The 19,280-nt window shown below is 40.9% G+C and overlaps 1 protein-coding gene across 1 annotated transcript in view; it reads right to left on the bottom strand.

The window, feature by feature from the left end:
• AIG1 (androgen induced 1) overlaps positions 1-19,280 on the bottom strand; it is a 717,445-nt gene that overhangs the window by 307,443 nt on the left and 390,722 nt on the right. Inside the window, exon 3 of the mRNA XM_053710640.1 lies at positions 32-133. Within this exon, the coding sequence (XP_053566615.1) occupies positions 32-133 (102 nt within the window). The remainder of the gene's footprint in view (positions 1-31; positions 134-19,280) is intronic.

Below are 19,280 nucleotides of genomic sequence, written 5' to 3'. Positions count from 1 at the left end.
TAACATAAAATACATTTAGAAATACACTTACCATGCCATGATTAAGCCAGGGCGGTATGAAATTATCAAGCAGTTTTGGATAAACTAGCTCTCTGTCATATAGGTAAAGCCCCCAGAACATCGTCACGACAAACTGAAAAAGAAAAAAAAAAATCAGTTATAACTTTAGAATTTGACTAAAACTGGGGTTATACATCTATAAGGCCGAATTATCAAAGGTCGTGCGGACCTGATCCGACAGTGCGGATCATGGTCCGCAAGACCTCGCTGAATGCGGAGAGCAATACCTCTCCATATTTAGCATTGCACCAGCAGCTCACAAGAGCTGCTGGTGCATACACCGCCCCCTGCTAACTCGCGGCCAATCGGCCACCAGCAGGGAGGGTGTCAATCAACCCGATCGTACATCGATCGGGTAGATTTATGCGATTCATGTCCGCCTGCACAGAGCAGTGCGGACAGGGTTATGGGAGCAGCGGTCTTTGAGACAGCTTCCTTCATAACTGCTGTTTCTGGCGAAACACTCCAGAAAACACGGCCCTTCAAGCTCCACTCGGAGCTTGATAAATGGGCCTCTTTATGTTCACCATAAACTGTGACATTATTATTTTATTAATTATTCTTTATTTATAAAGCGCCAACATTTTTATGCAGTGGTATATTACAATCATAAGGGTACAATACAATAAAAAAATACATTTGACACATTATGTAAGACTTTACACTGTACATTACTACAATTATATGACAAACCTAAGTAAGGAGAGGATCATTCTGCCTTTAAAGGGATACTAAACCCAATTTTTTTTCATGAATCAGATAGAGCATGCATTTAGCCACCAATCAGCAAGGGCTACCCAGGTTCTGAACCAAATATGGTCCAGCTCCTAAGCTTACATTCTTGCTTTTCAAATAAAGATACCAAGAGAACAAAGGAAAATTGATAATAGGAGTAAATGAGAAAGTTGCTTAAAATTGCACACAATATCTGAATCATGAAAGAAAAAATAATTTGGGTTTAGTATCCCTTTAAGCGCAATCAGTGCACTTTTATACAAAGTGAGCTACAGTTAGAGAGGCTCTCAAGCTTACAATGCCACTGAGCTGAGTGTTAGTTACCATGAGTATGGAGTACAAGTGATGAGTGAAGATTTGCATAGATAGCACAAAAGTAATCAGTAGCAGCTCGCTTAGTGTTACTATTTCACTGAATCCAGCAAGTTAAAAAAAGCTACGTTTTGCAGAAACCCGCAAATAGAAAATGGAAAAAAAAGATGTTAGAGAAATATAATAATTATGACAATAAAAAGAACATTAAATGATTTTGTCACTTCCATCCTTGCTCTGTAAAGTATTAATATTGTGCTATTTCCAAGCCATGGTTTTTGAGCACTGTTGAGTGCATTCACCATTGTGAGTATAACATAAAAATGCTACAAAGTAACAGAACTAAGCTGCATAGAGCATTGAAATGTAATAGTCAAACAAAAGGACATTTTTTTAAAGCTGCAAATAAAGTTTAAAGGGATACTAAATCTAATTTTTTTTCTTTCATGATTTAGATAGAGCATTCAATTTTAAGCAACTTTCTATTTTACTCCTATTACCAAAGTTTATTTGTTCTCTTGCTATCTTTATTTCAAAAACAAGAATGTAAACTTAGAGTTAGACCATTTTTGGTTCAGCACCTGGGTTGCGCTTGCTGCTAAATGTACCCACTAACCATCAAGGGCTATCCAGGGTGCTTAACCAATAATGGACCAGCTCCTTAGCTTAGATTCATTTTTTAAAATAAAGATAGCAAGAGAATGAACAAAAATTTATAATAGGAGTAAATTAGAAGTTGCTTAAAATTGATTGATCTATCTTAAAGGGAAAATTTGGCTTTAACATCCCTTTAAGTTTCCTGAATTTATTTTCTTTCCCTTTAAACCACATAATACACTACTGTCTCTGCCACTTCCCACTACCCTTCAAATGAGCGCCCCTGTGTATTACCCTCATAACAACTCTATACTAGTTACAGACTCAGCTAATGCTGAGCTGACAAGTAAAGTAAAAAATATGGAGTATGCTTTTTAGGTCACTAGAAAATGACAGCACCTGCAGTGCTTTGATCTCTACCAAAAAAAGAAGGATTAAGTCATTTTCAGAAAAGGCAAGTTTTGTGTGTGCTACATAAATTCCAATTTGCTGTCCCTTTAAGAGATAAACAATATTAGCATTACTAATCTGTTTGGCAATACATTTGTAATTAGGGTTGCACCGATACCGATACTAGTATCGGTATCGGTACCGATACCCAAGTTTTGCATCAGTACTTGTACTCGTGCAAATGCACCGATACTTAAACCGATACCTCCACTTACTACCCATATGCTATCTTGTGGTGTTTTTTTCAAACTGCATGTTCCCATTTCATTTAAAGCTGGAGTAGAGGACTAAACTAAAAATTGTCTACTACTGTTCTACTACCAATACAAATTGCTCTTATTTGTATTATTGTAGGAGAGATCACTGTACTGCGTCTTCAGACAAACCCCTGAAGTATCTGGGCAGTTAATAAACTGAGATTTCCAGCTCTGGCTAAAATGGCCTGAAAATATCTTTCTGCCCCATGCAGTAGTGTGGAAAGTTGAACCTCCTTACTGATAGCAAAAACAGACTTATAGCTGAACATGCAGAGATGCTTCTGTTCTGTCCTTAAAAAGAACTTGCCACTAACTTTTGAAAAATTATTTCTTATTGCTAGATTGCCTTTTATACTGCTAGTTCTCATCTTGCACAATTATGTTCCAAAACATACTGTACTCTGAGGAAGCATCTTAGCTTATAAAATTGCAGAAGAGTACTCATAGGAAAAATTAAGTTAATCCCAATGAACACTCATCCTGCAATTATAGGACTAGATTTAGATTACATTTGATTGGTAAGCTTTGCCAATGCTCTGTTCACATTTCCAACTCCATAGCCTTTAATGGAGTAGGACTTGTAATGAGAGGGATTGGTAAAGCTTACCAGTCCAAATGTAATCTAGCCCATAGTGTTGTTCACCATGATTAAACAGTATTCTGTTCTATTTTTTACTGTATGGCACTTTTGGTTGGTTGCAATTTTATATTTGTTATTTATTGTTGTTGTTAATATATTTTATTGTAATATTTTTATTTCTAAATATGTTCTGTGAACTTTGTGACAAATAAAACCTGTTTTATTATTTCATAATGTCTTTTGAGCTACAGTCCTTCATAATTATAAAGAAGGACTCTTAAATAATTAGTATGTATTGTGCTTGATAAACTGTCACATGACATTAAAAAAAAGTATCGGTAATTTGTATCGGCGAGTATTTGAAAACAAGTATCGGTACTTGTACTCGGTCTTAAAAAAATGGTATCGGTGCAAACCTATTTGTAATCATCCTGATACAGTGCTGTAAACAGCAAGAATTATGTAGGGATACACAGAATTCTTTTCAGCTGGTTACTGGCTGTTATGTTTTTGCATATACTTTTTCACTTATTGTGGCATTTTTCTTTTTCAATAAAAGTAATTTTTTAACTGTCTAGCTCAGTGCTTTCCAAACTGTGTGTCGTGACACATTAGGTGTGTCGGCGGCAGTGTGTAAGTGTGTCCCTGCTTCAGCACAAATTTGTTTTGAATTTAAAATTCTTTTTACATTTTTTTTGGTTTCCTACTTTCCGTTTGCCCTGCTATGCATATCACATAGTTGACACATGATTGATTACCTAGTGGGTCCCACAGATCATCTTAACCTATTGGCGCAGCTTAGCGGGAACTGAAACTATTCCCATTGGCGGCAATTGGCTCCTGACTGCACGTGTAGTCTCCTCAATCGGCTCGTGACTGCACGTGTAGTCAGTGAGTGGGACAGCAGTGTGCTTGCAATGCGGGCAGTAGTCAGACGGTCTCGCAGAGCTCTGAGGGCAGCAGCTTAAACGTTGAACTGAAGTCAAAGTGTTTTATATTTTTTTGCCACTAGCTCCCAGTAGTGCATTGCTGTTCCTGTTCTTGATATATGGATAGGAAGTGGAAGCTTTTAAAATGCTTGATGATGAAATGCGAGTGTCCTTTATCAGAAACTATTTTCATCCCATCAACCCCATACATTCCATTAAAATAGTAAGTAGCTATTGTTGTTATTAAAACTTTTTTTTTTAATTCTTGCACATACATATTGTTACTTGTAAATACATTTCATTATTATATCATTTATGTTTGTGTCCGTATTTCTAAAAACAAGTTAGTTTAACCTCCGTTTGCTAGTACAACTGAATTACTGTGTCGTGAAATGATGTCTAAAAAGTGTGTCACCAACATGAAAAGTTTGAAAAGCTCTGGTCTAGCTGGTCCATTGTAATCTAAAACTGTATAGCCATGGCATTTTTAATCATTGCTAGGTGTTATAGAAGCAACTGTACACTGTATTATATTATTCCTTCTCTATTTATTTTTTTAGATATCGTAACCTGACCTTTTCTTCATTAAGTCAAGCATATATCTCTATTTTCCAGGAACGTTTATATTTTTACTGTATTTCATTGCAGCTTGAATTTGTACTGAAGTGAAAATAGATGAGAAGAAGTTTCCAATTGTTGACTATATTTTGTTGCCTAAAATAATATAAAGAAAGTTCTATGAAAGAAATGCCAATAAAATACAACAAACATTTTTAATAATATTAAAAAAAAAACAGAAAGTAAAGAGAGGGGCATTTGACCCCGTAGCAGGGAAGTGGAAACCGGATGGTCACGGGTGGGGGTGGATCTCTCAGACGAGATGAAATAGTCAAGACAGGAAGTGATCCCCCTCTTCGCATCAGGACCTGACAGTGGGATGAACCTTGTTACTCCTTCCCACTTCATCACATCCGGGGACGTGTCACAGGCCCATGGAGAGTCTTTGGGAGCTGATTATGGTGGCTGCAGCTGTGGCCAGGGAGCATGGCTGGAGTGGTTGCTGGCCCAGCTTGCAGGTGGCCAGGTGCGGTACCAGGAGGTGCGGAGCAGATTGGAGGAGGTGGTGATCCCGGACTGCGGCTAGGCCGGCGAGGCGCTCCAGGGCCGCCGGAGCGACTGAGTCCCGAAGTGCCGGTGAGGAGAGGACGTCCTCAGCGGGTGCTGGCAAGGAGGGAAGGTTAGTGGACAGCCGGCTGCGGAGCAGTGCGGCCAGGATGGTGCCACGCGGGAGACAGGAGGGCAGGATCCGGACATGATGAGAGTCAGCCAACCAGTACCGGGGAGAGGATGGAGGAGCGTGCAGGCCACGTGACCAGGTCTGGGAGAGCCGTGCCGGTGGTTCCTGCAAAGGTCCAGTCGGTGGAGGAAGGTAAGCCACTGGGCTATCGAAGATTGGGGATCCTGTGGGGGGCAGAGTGTGTGGCGGTAGATGATGTGGGGGCTTTTAATGTGGCTCAACAGTTAGCATTTTGCAGGGGTAATGGATGGGGGCAGGATGGCGGGAAAAGAGGATTGCGTGCACCTGCTGGAGGGGATACTGAAGGGAAGGCTTGAGTGTGGAAGGAGTAATGGGGGATGGCTTCGGGTATAAGAGGCAATTAGAGAGTGGCAGGTGAAGCAGGGGGGTCCGGCTGACATATACATCATGCTGCAGCCGGGAGTAATGGGGATAAGCAGGTGCAGGCCTGTAGGTGATTAGGGCCCGGTATAAGCCATGTGGGTCACCTTTAAGGTGGTGGTTATGGGATGAGTGTTGGGCCTAGCGTGCTGAGCTGGTTATGGGAGTTAGCTATACCTGGGGGGGGGTGTCCCCTGAATATATACTAGGAAAAAATAAATTATATAAAAAGATATATATATATATATTTATATAGCAACTGTAGCGGGTAGTGGGCCTTGCGGGGGGGACTAGGCATGTGTTGTTCTTTTGCTCTGCCCCCTTCTTTCCCCCCCTTTGCAGGCAGGGGGGGGACTAATGCAAAAAGAATGAAGGTGTGGATGGTGTGCAGACGGTGTTGTTGAAAGGACACAAGGAACTGTTGACGCAGGTGGAGCAGTCTCTGGTGGCCGAGAGGGCGGGTCCAGGGGCAATATGGGGGAGCGGGCCCAGGTAATGCCTGGATTGCCTCAAGTGGCAGGCGGCCAGGCTGCAGGGGAGGCTACATCAGCAGCAGGAAACCTAGGGATCCCACCGGGCAGGGTGATCCCAGGTACCTTGAAGGTGACGGAGGAGGCCTTTATGAGGCCATGCCTGTGTTCCATTGGCCCCCCCTGGTCTGCACCTGACGAATTAAGTGAAGGAAAAAATTTAAGAAGGGAGTTTTTGGAATAGTTTTTCCTCCTCCCGTTGGATCAATTTTTGGAAGTGAAGGAAGATGCAAAAGGGGATACGGCAAAGAAGGAAGAAGAGGAGAGGAAGAAGCGGTACCGCAAGTTACCTAAGACGTTTGCTAACTGGTCCAGGGCATTTTACATATTTGCGAGTGTGATGACTGAGAAGTATCCGGATCAGGGTTCGGCGCTGTTCTGCTATTTGGACGAGATTTCTGTGGCTTATCGGACATATCGGAGCATGGCCTGGTGGCAGTACGATGAGCAGTTTCATCAGAGAATAGCGGTCCAGTCTGACATGAAATGGGACGAGAGGGATATGGGAAATCTGGCTGGAAATTATGACTCTATTGCGGGGGGCAGCCCTTTTGTTTCAGTGGGCCCAGCGTGGGGGAGCAACGCTGGAAACGGTTTAGCGGTGGCCATCCGGAAGGGGGCTATGCTTTCAGTTTAATGAAGGTTAATGCCGCTTCGGGACATTGTGCAAATATAAACATGAATGCTCCGGGTGCGGAGGTGTACATTCCTATGCAAAATGCTTTAGGAAGGGCAGGGTCGGAGCTAAACCAGGGGAGGTGGGTGTTCCGGGCACAGACGCCAGTGTACATCAGAAAGATGGTGCCATGGCTAGATCAGTACGCTAAGGTGAGGGGTAAAAAAGGGATGCAGAGTTGTTATTAACAGGATTAGCTTGGGTTTTAGGATTCCGTTTGGGCAGCAAGTGGGGAGTCCGGCTCTGGAGAATTTGAGGTCTGACAGGGATTTTCCAGGGGGTGCTGAGGGACAAGTTGGCTAAGGAGGTGAGTTTGGGTCAAATGGCTGGCCCGTTTTCAGGAATTACCGCTGCCCAACCTTAGGTTGTCACCTCTAGGGTGGTACCCAAAAAGGTTCCTGGCCAGTTTCGGATGATACATCATTTGTCATATCTGAAGGGGACATGGCAGCGGTGCGGTACGCCTCATTTGACAATGCAGTGGACTTGGTGAGGAAGGCTTGACAAGGGGGCCTTACTGGCCAAGTTTGATATTGAATCTGCCTTCAGGTTGCTCCCAGTCCATCCGGCTTGCCACCATTTGTTGGGGTGTATGTTCGACGGGGAGTATTTTGTGGACCTCTGTTTGCCCATGGGGTGTTCTATTTCCTGTTCTTATTTTGAGAAGTTTAGTTGCTTTGTTGATTGGGTTGTTAGGCAAGTTTCAGGATTTAACTTGTTAGTACATTATTTGGATGATTTCTTGTTTGTTGGTCCACCGGGGTCCGAGGTTTGTGAGGAATTGATGGGGACCTTTGAAAGGCCATGGAGTTTGGCATCCCGGTGGCGAGCGACAAGACTGAAGGTCCGGTGGTGTCATTGAGTTTTCTGGGGATCCAGATTGATTCGATGAGTATGGAATGTAGCCTCCCGATTAAGAAGGTGATTGACTTGAGAGAGACGTTGAGAAGGGCCTTGTCTAAAAGGAAGTTGACTCTGAAGGAGGTACAGTTGATGCTGGGTAAGTTGAATTTTGCGTGCAGGATTATCCCGGTTGGGAGGGTTTTTTGCCGTAGGTGGTCATTGGCAATGGTGGGGTGGCAGGAGTCCCTTCACCACATCAGGCTGACTAGCCCATTGAGGGCAGACCTGTTGGTCTGGCTCCAATTCTTGGAGGAGTTAATGGTAAGTCCTTGATTCAGTAAGGTATGGGGGGTTCTGCAGATGTTCAGCTGTTTACAGATGTATCCGGGACTCATGGTTTTGGAGCCTTCCTTGGAGGTAAGTGGTGTTCGGATTCCTGGCCTGAACATTGGCGGCAAGCAGGCTTAACCAAGTATTTGGTTTTCATAGAACTGTTCCCGCTGTTGGTTGCATTGGTTCTTTGGGCCGGGGGACATCTGAGATAGGAAGGTCACGTTCATACAGACAATATGGGGGGTGGTAATGGCGATTAACAATTTGACTGCTTCTTCCCCACCAGTGGTTTTTCTTCTCAGATTGTTTGTGTTGGAGTGTTTGAAGTGCAATGTGTTGTTTAGAGGGGTGCATGTGGCCTGGTAAATTGAATGGCATTGCTGACTCTCCTTTCCCATTTTCAGTGGGACAGGTTCTGGAAACTGGCACCAGAGGCAGAAGAGGGTGGGGGCGAGGTGCCCAGAGGCTCTGTGGAAGGTGGCCTTTCCGGACAGTTGAGAATGGTGAGGTTGGCTTTGCCGGGAAGCACTTGGAGGGCATACCTGCAGGTATGGTTGGAGTGGTTGCAGGTGTACGAGGAGCGGGGGGCCTTTTATGGCCAAGCCTGGATAGATGTGCTGTTGAGTAGATGTTGGTTGGGGAGGTTTTTGAGATCGATGGTTAGGCTAGCAGCCTTAGCCTTTTGTGCAAGTTTTTGGGTTGGGAGGACATCACAAAGTCCTTTTTGTCAGAATGTCTGCTAGAGGGCTTTGTAGGAGGGTGGTCTCTAGGGACGCACGATGGCCCTAATATTTTCTTTGTTGCAGAAGGTGGTTGAGGCATTACCAAATGTATGTATAGATAATTATGAAGTGGTTCTCTTCCGACTGGCGTTTGTGCTTGCGTTTTTTCAGCTTTCTGGGTATCTGAGGTTGTGGGAGCCACGTGGAGGGACGTTGGGGGGGATCCAAATGGGTGATGTGTGGTTTCAGGACAGTAGGCTATTCCTCTTGTTGCAGAAGTCAAAGACAGATCAAGTTGGGGTGGGGAGGGTGATCCAGGTGTCGGCCATAGTGGGGCCCTGTTGCCCAGTTATGTCTTATTTTAGTTTTATACAGGTACGGCAGGGTGGTGGGGGCACATTACTGATCCATGCAAATGGGGACACTCTGTCTCCTTTCCAATTTTTGGCAGTGATGAGGAAAGTGTTGACGGTATTAGGGTTGTCTGCCGTAGAATTTTGTTACCATTTCTTTGTATAGGTGCTGCCACTGAGGCCAGAATGCTTGGAATTTCTGATGATAGAATTAAGGTGATTGGCAGGTGGGCTTCGGATAGGTTTATTTAGTATGTTAGACAGGAACTGGTTTTGTAGGTGCTGTTTTTGTTTCCCTCCTTAGGTCCTTTGGAGTGCTGGATCGTGGGACATTCTTACATCTTCTGGGCCAGAAGGGTGGCAATGGTGAAAGATAATGGCAGTCAGCTGGGCCTAGATAGAGAGGTGGTCCACATCCGGTGGTTTGGGGTGCGGGGATTAAGGTGGGACCAAGTGTTGTTGAAGGTTATAGAATACGCTAGATTATTTGAACCCCCAATGTGTTATTGATTCATGCCGGGAGTAATGATTTGGGTTTCATTTCTAAGAAAGAGTTGATTGATAGAATAAAGAGGGACCTGTTGAGATTATTAGATTTGTTTCCGGGTTTGGTTGTGATATGGTCGGAAATAGAGCCTAGGGTGTCCTGGAGGTCGGCATGGGACCCAGTTAAGCTGGATGCCTCTCGTATAAAAGTGAATCAGATCATCAGCAGCTTTGTGAAGAGCAGGGGGGGGTGTCTATACGACACGCTGAGTTTGAGGGAGTGTCTGGTAGCTGTTTTTTCCTAAAGGATGGGGTACACTTGAACGAGGTTGGCCTCCATTTGTTCAATTTCAATTGAAGGAAGAGGTATTATAGGCCTTGGGGCTTGGCGGTGTCCGGCTGTGAGCTGTCCTTGTGGCGGGGGGCTTGCCTGGTTTGGGTGGTAACTAGGGGCTTGGTACCTCCTGTGGAGACAGGAGAGGTTGAATTGTGGAAGGGTAAAATGAAGTGGAGAAGTGATAATAACTTGGCAAGCCCCATGGGTAGTTATAATACAGTGTATTTATGATGTTTTATATTTATTCGTTGTGTTAAATTTGTTAATAAATAAGCTGCAGCCTTTATACCCCAGAGATGTTGTATGTGTATTTATGTAATAGGGGAACATAGTACCTAATTAAGGGGTCACAAATTCTTAACAAAATTATAAAAAATAATGTTTTCTAGGGTAATGAATAGTAAGGATAACATTCTGGTCCAGATGAAAAAAATAAATTGTTTGTTCTTGGTATTCCTGTGATAATACTTTTTTTTTTTAATACAAACTTTGAACTGGTGTTAATATTTATTTAACTTTAAATATCAGCTTACATTTGGTGGTAAATATAAAACCGATGGTGGTAAATATAAAACCGCTGTGATTTTAGCCCCATAATCTTCTTAAAGGGACATAACAATATTAGAACATTTTATTATTGCACTGTTGTTATAATATAATTAAAGGGGTGCTGTTTTATTCAGATAATGGTCTCCATTACATATGCAGCGTCACCCGCAAAAGCCGCCGCCGTTTTTTTTACGCAATTTTGGTATTACATATACGGCGCCGCATATGTAATACCACGTATATTTCACCCATCGTCCGCTATTTTTACTCCCATAAGCTAACATAGAACCGCGTATCACATATTCAGCGCAAGGACTTGCGCGGGAAAAACTGAGAAATTTGACTCCATTTTCACCACGCCACGTTTAGGCAGGCGCAGCAAGCCTTGCGCTGAGCATGTGAACACCGTAACTCCCTGAGAATAGTAACTAACACCTAACACATGCGCAATATCTATCTACCTCCTGAAAATAACTAACACCTAACACATGAACAATATCGATACTTGTCAACCGCAGTCCCCCACCGCAAGAACTAATAAAGTATATTAACCCCTAATCCGTCATTAACCCACATCGGAACTAATAATAAAAGTATTAACCCCTAAACCGACAACCCCCACAACGCAATATGCCTAATTAAACTATTAACCCTTAATCCACATTGCAAACTACCTAATAAAAGTTTTAACCCCTTAATTCGCCAACCCCAACATTGCACACTACCTATTAAAACTATTAACCCCTAATCCGCCATTAACCCACAACGCAATAAATCTATTAAACTAGTAACCCCTAATCCGCCAAACCCACACAACGCAATAATGCTAATAAATCTATTAACCCCTAAAGCCCACAACACAAATAGCAAATCACTAAGCTCCCTAACCTAACACCCCCTAAATTAACCCTATTACATAAATAAAAAAAAAAACTAAATTATGATTAAAATAAAAAAACTAACATTACTTTAAAAATTTAAAAAAAATAAGTTTAAATTAAGCTAAAATTACAGAAAATAAAAAAGCTAAAATTACAGAAAATAAAAAACAAAATGATCAAAAATAAAAATATTATACCTAATCCCCATGAAAATAAAAAAGACCCCCAAAATAAAAACACCCCCTAATCTAATACTAAACTACCCATAGCCCTTAAAAGGGCATTTTGTAGGGCATTGCCCTGCTAAACAGATCTTTTCCTTAAAAAAACACTAAGTCCCCCCTTTAACAGAAACCCCCCCCACCCACCAAACCCCACAAAAAAAAAACCTAACAATAAAAAAACCTAAACTACCCATTGCCCCTAAAGGGGCATTTGTATGGGCATTGCCCTTAAAAGGGCATTCAGCTCTTTTACTGCCCTTAAAAGGGCATTCAGCTCTTTTAAGAGTGCCTATAACCATAATCTAAAAAATAAAAAAATGTATCCTCTTTGTACGATCAACGACATACCTTATTGGGTGATTTGAACAGCCAATAGGATTTCAGTAGCTCTCATCCTATTGGCTGATTTGATTTTCCAAAATTTTTTTTTTTTTGGCCGTTTTGGTGGGTTTGGGGGTTTTACTGTTTTAGGGGGGACTTAGTATTTTTTTAAGGAAAAGAGCTGTTTAACTTAGGGCAATGCCCTACAAAAGGCCCTTTTAAGGGCTATTAGTAGTTTAGTATTAGATTAGGGGGTGTTTTTATTTTGGCAGGCTTTTTTATTTTCATAGGGAATAGATATAATTTTTTTATTTTTATAATTTTGTTTTTTATTTTCTGTAATTTTAGTTTTTTTATTTTATGTAATTTTAGCTTAATTTAAACTTTTTATTTTTATTTTTAAAGTAATGTTAGGTTTTTTATTTTAATTGCAATTTAGTTTTATTTTAATTTATTTAATGGGGTTAATTTAGGGGGTGTTAGGTTAGGGTGCGTAGTGATTAGTTATTGCGTTGTGTGGGTTTAGCGGATTAGGGGTTAATAGTTTAATAGGTTTATTGCGTTGTGGGTTAATGGCGGGTTAGAGGTTATTGGTTTTAATAGGTAGTTTGGGATGTTGGGGTTGGTGGATTTAGGGGTAAATACATTTATTAGGTAGATTGCGATGTGGGTGAATTGCGTATTAGGGGTTAATAGTTTAATTAGGCATATTGCGTCCTGAGGGGTTGTCAGTTTAGTGTTTAAAACATTTATTATTAGTTCCGATGTGGGGTTGATGGTGGATATAGGGGTTTTTACGTGTCAGGTTTATTTTTGGGAGCTGTGTTAGACTTTTACAGGAGATTTTATGTTTTTTTGTTTTTTTTTCTTAGACGCCGGCAGTTTCTAAAGTACGTAAGTCACTGGCGACTCCAGAAATTTGTATTTACGCTCATTTCTGGACATCGCTAGTTTATCCAATTTACGGCACTTTGTGACCTGTCGGTATTGGATACCCCGATGTGCGAGGTGAAATTACGGGCGGTGCGGGTTTCATCGCTGGCACTGAAGCCTGCGCCGTATATATAATCTCGCACAATGATTTATGAATAGGGTAGCCGGATGCCCTCGACAAAAAAACTGGAGAACCTGTAGACCTGTGATTGGGCAAAAGTGATAAGTGGGTCACACAATGGCCTCTGCCCAGATTTCTAACTTAGGCACTACCCACTGTTTATCCTTTCGGCTGCCAGTAAAACACACATTACAAGATTTGACCCCTCACATGACTTTGACAGCTAGTAGTAGACACTTAGCAGTGTTTTTAATATCAACCATGGTTGCCAGTAAAAAACACAGAGCAGATATTTTACCCCAGTGACTGCATAGAGCAGTATTGAGTGCCAGTAAGGTATAAGATAGCATTTGTTTGCTTTATCTACAGCAAAAGAATATGAGGCCTTTAAAATGTAGCTGCCACTCAGGCTGGTCATTTAAATTAAATTATTAACCCCTAATCCGCCAAACCCACACAACGCAATAATGCTAATAAATCTATTAACCCCTAAAGCCCACAACACAAATAGCAAATCACTAAGCTCCCTAACCTAACACCCCCTAAATTAACCCTATTACATAAATAAAAAAAAAACTATATTATGATTAAAATAAAAAAACTAACATTACTTTAAAAATTAAAAAAACTAAGTTTAAATTAAGCTAAAATTACAGAAAATAAAAAAGCTAAAATTACAGAAAATAAAAAACAAAATGATCAAAAATAAAAATATTATACCTAATCCCCATGAAAATAAAAAAGACCCCCAAAATAAAAACACCCCCTAATCTAATACTAAACTACCCATAGCCCTTAAAAGGGCATTTTGTAGGGAATTGCCCTGTTAAACAGATCTTTTCCTTAAAAAAACACTAAGTCCCCCCTTTAACAGAAAACCCCCCCACCAACCAAACCCCACAAAAAAAAAAAAAAACCTAACAATAAAAAAAACCTAAACTACCCATTGCCCCTAAAGGGGCATTTGTATGGGCATTGCCCTTAAAAGGGCATTCAGCTCTTTTACTGCCCTTAAAAGGGCATTCATTCAGCTCTTTTAAGAGTGCCTATAACCATAATCTAAAAAATAAAAAAAGTATCCTCTTTGTACGATCAACGACATACCTTATTGGGTGATTTGAACAGCCAATAGGATTTCAGTAGCTCTCATCCTATTGGCTGATTTGAATTTCCAAAATCAAATCAGCCAATAGGAATGCAAGGGATTCCATTTTTAATCACGTACCTTGCATTAAAGATTCAGTATATGGCGGCGACTGTATGATGCTCCGCGCCGGATGTCTTCTGGATGGACCCACTCTGCGCTGCCGGGATGAAGATAGAAGATGCCGTCTGGATGAAGATAGAAGAGGCCGTCTGGATAAAGACTTCTCCCCGCTTGGATGAGGACTTCACCCCTGGATGAAGATCGTTCAAGCGGGGCTTCAAAAACTGTAAGTGGATCTTCGGGGGTTAGTGAAAGTTTTTTTGGGGTGTTTTTTTTTTCAGGGCAATGCAAAAGAGCTAAATGCCCTTTTAAGGACAATGCCCATACAAATGCCCTTTTCAGGGCAATGGGTAGCTCAGGTTTTTGTTAGAGTTAGGTTTTTTTTTATTTTGGGGGGTCGGTTGGGTGGTGGGTTTTACTGTTGGGGGGATCTTTGTATTTTTTTACAGGTAAAAGAGCTGTTTAAACAATTAATAATGGCGTCCTTTGAATTCCTATTGGCTGATTTGATTCTTTAAATTCAATTCAGCCAATCGGAATTCAAGGGACGCCATTTTTAATTGCGTACCTTGAATTTACTATTCAGTGTACAGCGGCGATCGTATGAAGAGGATCCTCCACACTCCATGGCTCCGCGGTCCCCGCTCTTCAGTTCCGCGGTCCTGGATGAAGATAGAAGAGGTCGCCGCTTGGAAGAAGACTTCAACGCCGGACTTCAGGAATCGGTCACCTCTAGGAAGAAGACTTCACTGCCGGACTTCAGGAACCATGAATACCTATATGGGGGTTAGAGTTAGGTTTTTTAAAAAAAAAAATATTTTTTAGATTAGGGTTATGGACACTCTTAACCCTTTCCGGTCCTATAAATTAAACAAAACCTGCAGCTGGCAGGTTTTATTTAAATTTTCGCGCCACAATTTTGTATTTCTCTAAATAGGAAGTCACCACTAGATGGCGCTATTTAGCTGTGAAATTCAAAATTGGAAATGTCAGAATATATCCGGCGTTTGACCGCATGCGGTAAAACGCTTTGTTGGATATATTCCGACAAAGAACCTGAAAGGGCTAAAAGAGTTGAATGTCCTTTCAAGGGCAGTTAAAGAGCTGAATGCCCTTTTAAGGGCAATGCCCATACAAATGCCCCTTTAGGGGCAATGGGTAGTTTAGGTTTTTTTAGTGTTAGTTTTTTTTTATTTGGCCGTTTTGGTGGGTTTGGGGGTTTTACTGTTTGAGGGGGGACTTAGTATTTTTTTAAGGAAAAGAACTGTTTAACTTAGGGCAATGCCCTACAAAAGGCCCTTTTAAGGGCTATTAGTAGTTTAGTATTAGATTAGGGCGTGTTTTTATTTTGGCAGGCTTTTTTATTTTCATAGGGAATAGATATAATTTTTTTATTTTTGATAATTTTGTTTTTTATTTTCTGTAATTTTAGTTTTTTTATTTTATGTAATTTTAGCTTAATTTAAACTTATTTTTTTATTTTTAAAGTAATGTTAGGTTTTTTATTTTAATTGCAATTTAGTTTTATTTTAATTTATTTAATGGGGTTAATTTAGGGGGTGTTAGGTTAGGGGGCGTAGTGATTAGTTATTGCGTTGTGCGGGTTTGGCGGATTAGGGGTTAATAGTTTAATTGTGTTGTGGGTTAATGGCGGGTTAGAGGTTATTGGTTTTAATAGGTAGTTTGGGATGTTGGGGTTGGTGGATTTAGGGGTAAATACATTTATTAGGTAGATTGCGATGTGGGTGAATTGCGTATTAGGGGTTAATAGTTTAATTAGGCATATTGTGTCCTGAGGGGTTGTCAGTTTAGTGTTTAAAACATTTATTATTAGTTCCGATGTGGGGTTGATGGTGGATATAGGGGTTTTTATGTGTCAGGTTTATTTTTGGGAGCTGTGTTAGACTTTTACAGGAGATTTTATATATTTTTTTTTTATTTTCTTAGACGCCGGCAGTTTCTAAAGTACGTAAGTCACTGGCGACTCCAGAAATTTGTATTTACGCTCATTTCTGGACATCGCTAGTTTATCCGATTTACGGCACTTTGTGACCTGTCGGTATTGGATACCCCGATGTGCGAGGTAAAATTACGGGCGGTGCGGGTTTCATCGCTGGCACTGAAGCCTGCGCCGTATATGTAATCTCGCCCAATGATTTCTGAATAGGGTAGCCGGATGCCCTCGACAAAAAAACTGGAGAACCTGTAGACCTGTGATTGGGCAAAAGTGATAAGTGGGTCACACAATGGCCTCTGCCCAGATTTCTAATTTAGGCACTACCCACTGTTTATCCTTTCGGCTGCCAGTAAAACACACATTACAAGATTTGACCCCTCACATGACTTTGACAGCTAGTAGTAGACACTTAGCAGTATTTTTAATATCAACCATGGTTGCCAGTAAAAATCACAGAGCAGATATTTTACCCCAGTGGCTGCATAGAGCAGTATTGAGTGCCAGTAATGTATAAGATAGCATTTGTTTGCTTTATCTACAGCAAAAGAATATGATGCCTTTAAAATGTAGCTGCCACTCAGGCTGGTCAGTTAAATACTGGACACCTGAACACCCTATTTCAGAATGTCAGCTGATATTGTCAGAGTATTTTTCTAGTAATCACGATCATAAAATGCATCTGCCATTAATATCCCTCAAGCATAGAATCACAACCTCCTGACAACAACTAAAAGTAGTTAATTGCCTTGTTAATGTACGGATTTCAAAATCCAAAAAGGAAATGACCAGGATTAAGGATGAACAAAATTGTGATTTTGGGGGTTTAGTGATCTAATCACAGGCTGAGGGGCCTGTATGCTGATCCCTTTAATAGTATGTAGTGATGCTAATAGTTATCATGTGTGTTATTAACCTTTTGTGCTCTAAAACCTTTGCAATATGTGTGTATGTTTTTTAAGGGATTTGAAAAGGGGAATTATAAGTATAGTGGACATGTGTTTGTTGAATTATTTATTTAGCTAATTTTATTAGTGTAAAAGTGCTTATTAACTTTGACTAAATAGTTATCTGTTTTGTGACATTGCCTCCTAATGTCATCCAGTGTGGTGACGATAATTTAAATTTGAAAAAAATGTGGGATAATCATTAATAATTAGAAAACTGTTTATAAAGTTCTTTTAGCTGTGGAATTCAATGGGGCCTATCTTTCAAGCTCCGAATGGAGCTCGCCAGAAACAGCAGTTATGAAGCAGCGGTCGCAAAGACCGCTGCTCCGTAACCCTGTCCGCCTGCTCTGAGCAGGAAGACAGACATCGCCGGAAATCAACCCGATCAAGTACGATCGGGTTGATTGACACCCCCTGCTGGTGGCCCATTAGCCGCGAGTCTGCAGGGGGCGGCGTTACACCAGCAGCTCTTGTGAGCTGCTGGTGCAATGCTGAATACGGCGAGCGTATTGCTCGCCGTATTCAGCGAGGTCTGGCAGACCTGATCCGCACTGTCGGATCAGGTCCGCCAGACCTTGATAAATAGAGGCCAATAAGTGAAAAAAATTGAGAATTTGGATTGCGATCAGCCAGACAGGATTGGTACATATTAACAGGATAGTAAATACGTTGAGATTTTAATATGAAATGTTTAGTTATGCATAATAAAAAAACTTTGCAATATACTTTCATTATTTATTTTGCCCCCACTTCATGTAATTTAGCTCTGAAAATTATGGCTTTTCTAATTCCCAGAACTGAAAAAGAACACTGAAGAATTGTCAAGGCTAACCCAACTACAAATATATTTGTAATTTGCTTTAACAGATAGGAACTGTAAAACATTGTAGTTTATACTAACAAAATGACGGTGGCTGACCTTGTCAGCTGCAGACTCAAGCCAAGATTGGCTCCTCCAATGATGTGGTGGGTGGGAGTTGGGCTAATGAAAAACAATTGCAGCAAACAAGATGTTAAATTGTTTTTTAAATGTATAATCTTAGATAATATGTTATTCTATAGAATGACAACAGAAATATCTAGTAATTATAGAATATTACTGTCCCTATTTCACCAAACGAAAATGAAAATAGTGATTGCATCTACTTCTGCAGCAGTTAACAAGCTGATAATTACCACAAGCTAGATTGTGATGAAATCTTATATTTTTAACCCCTTCGGATGGGTTAACACATTCTTAACATCAGCTCAAGTGCAGCAATACACTGCTGAGAGCTAACTGGTGATTGGTGGAAATGCTCATATGCTTCTGTCATTGGCTCACCAGTGCATTGCTCAGCAGTGCATTGCTGCTTTGGAGCTGATTTGGGGCTTAATCCCAATCTTTAGAAAACGGTAATGACTTCTCTATGGAGATTTTTGCAGAAAAATCATTAGAAAAGCTGTTCTAAAGCATGTGTTATTATGAGTGTAACTGTACTTTGTTATGTATTTTTTATGTGTTTTGTGACACTTTTTTGTTTTGCGAAACAGGTAACCAGAGCTCTGAGGACGCGGTAATCATTCTAGCGTGAATTGCAATTGCGCTCAAGCGATCGCATTTACTTTCAACTTGTAATATGCGCTGTAAAGCTGTGCGTAACTGTTAATTAAATTAGTCAATCACAAAATATACAAAATAAATGATCATCTTGGATATTTAAAATGATGTAGACTAATTTTCAGGCATGCATGCAGCAAACTGAATGATCTCATCTGAGATTCTGCTCAAAGTTTATGTTATTTTGCTTAACAATGGTAGCATTATATAAATGCATGTAATAAAATCCAAATTAAGTGTAAATGGGACATACACCTCTCTTCCTCGGATCAGGTCCGCCAGACCTCTCTGAATATGGAGAGCAATACGCTCTCCGTATTCAGCATTGCACCAGCAGCTCGTGCAACGCTGCCCCCTGCAGATTCGCGGCCAATCGGCCACCAGCAGGACGGTGTCAATCAACCCAATCATACTCGATCGGGTTGAATTGCAGTGATGTCTGTCCGTCTGAGGTTATGGAGCAGCAGTCTTTAGAACGCTGCTTCAAAATTGCTGTTTCTGGCGAGCCTGCAGGCTCGCCAGAAACACGGGCCCTCAAGCTCCATACGGAGCTTGATAAATGGGCCCCAATGCCTTTACTTCCAATTCCCCAGCTTTACACAACTAACATTGTTATATTAATATATGTTATAACATTTAAACTTCTAATTGTCTGCCTGTTT

This window comes from Bombina bombina, chromosome 4 (assembly GCF_027579735.1).
Source record: "Bombina bombina isolate aBomBom1 chromosome 4, aBomBom1.pri, whole genome shotgun sequence".
Taxonomy (NCBI): domain Eukaryota; kingdom Metazoa; phylum Chordata; class Amphibia; order Anura; family Bombinatoridae; genus Bombina; species Bombina bombina.
The sequence above is the reverse complement of the archived record's forward strand: the minus strand, read 5'-3'. Positions and strand labels throughout refer to the sequence as shown.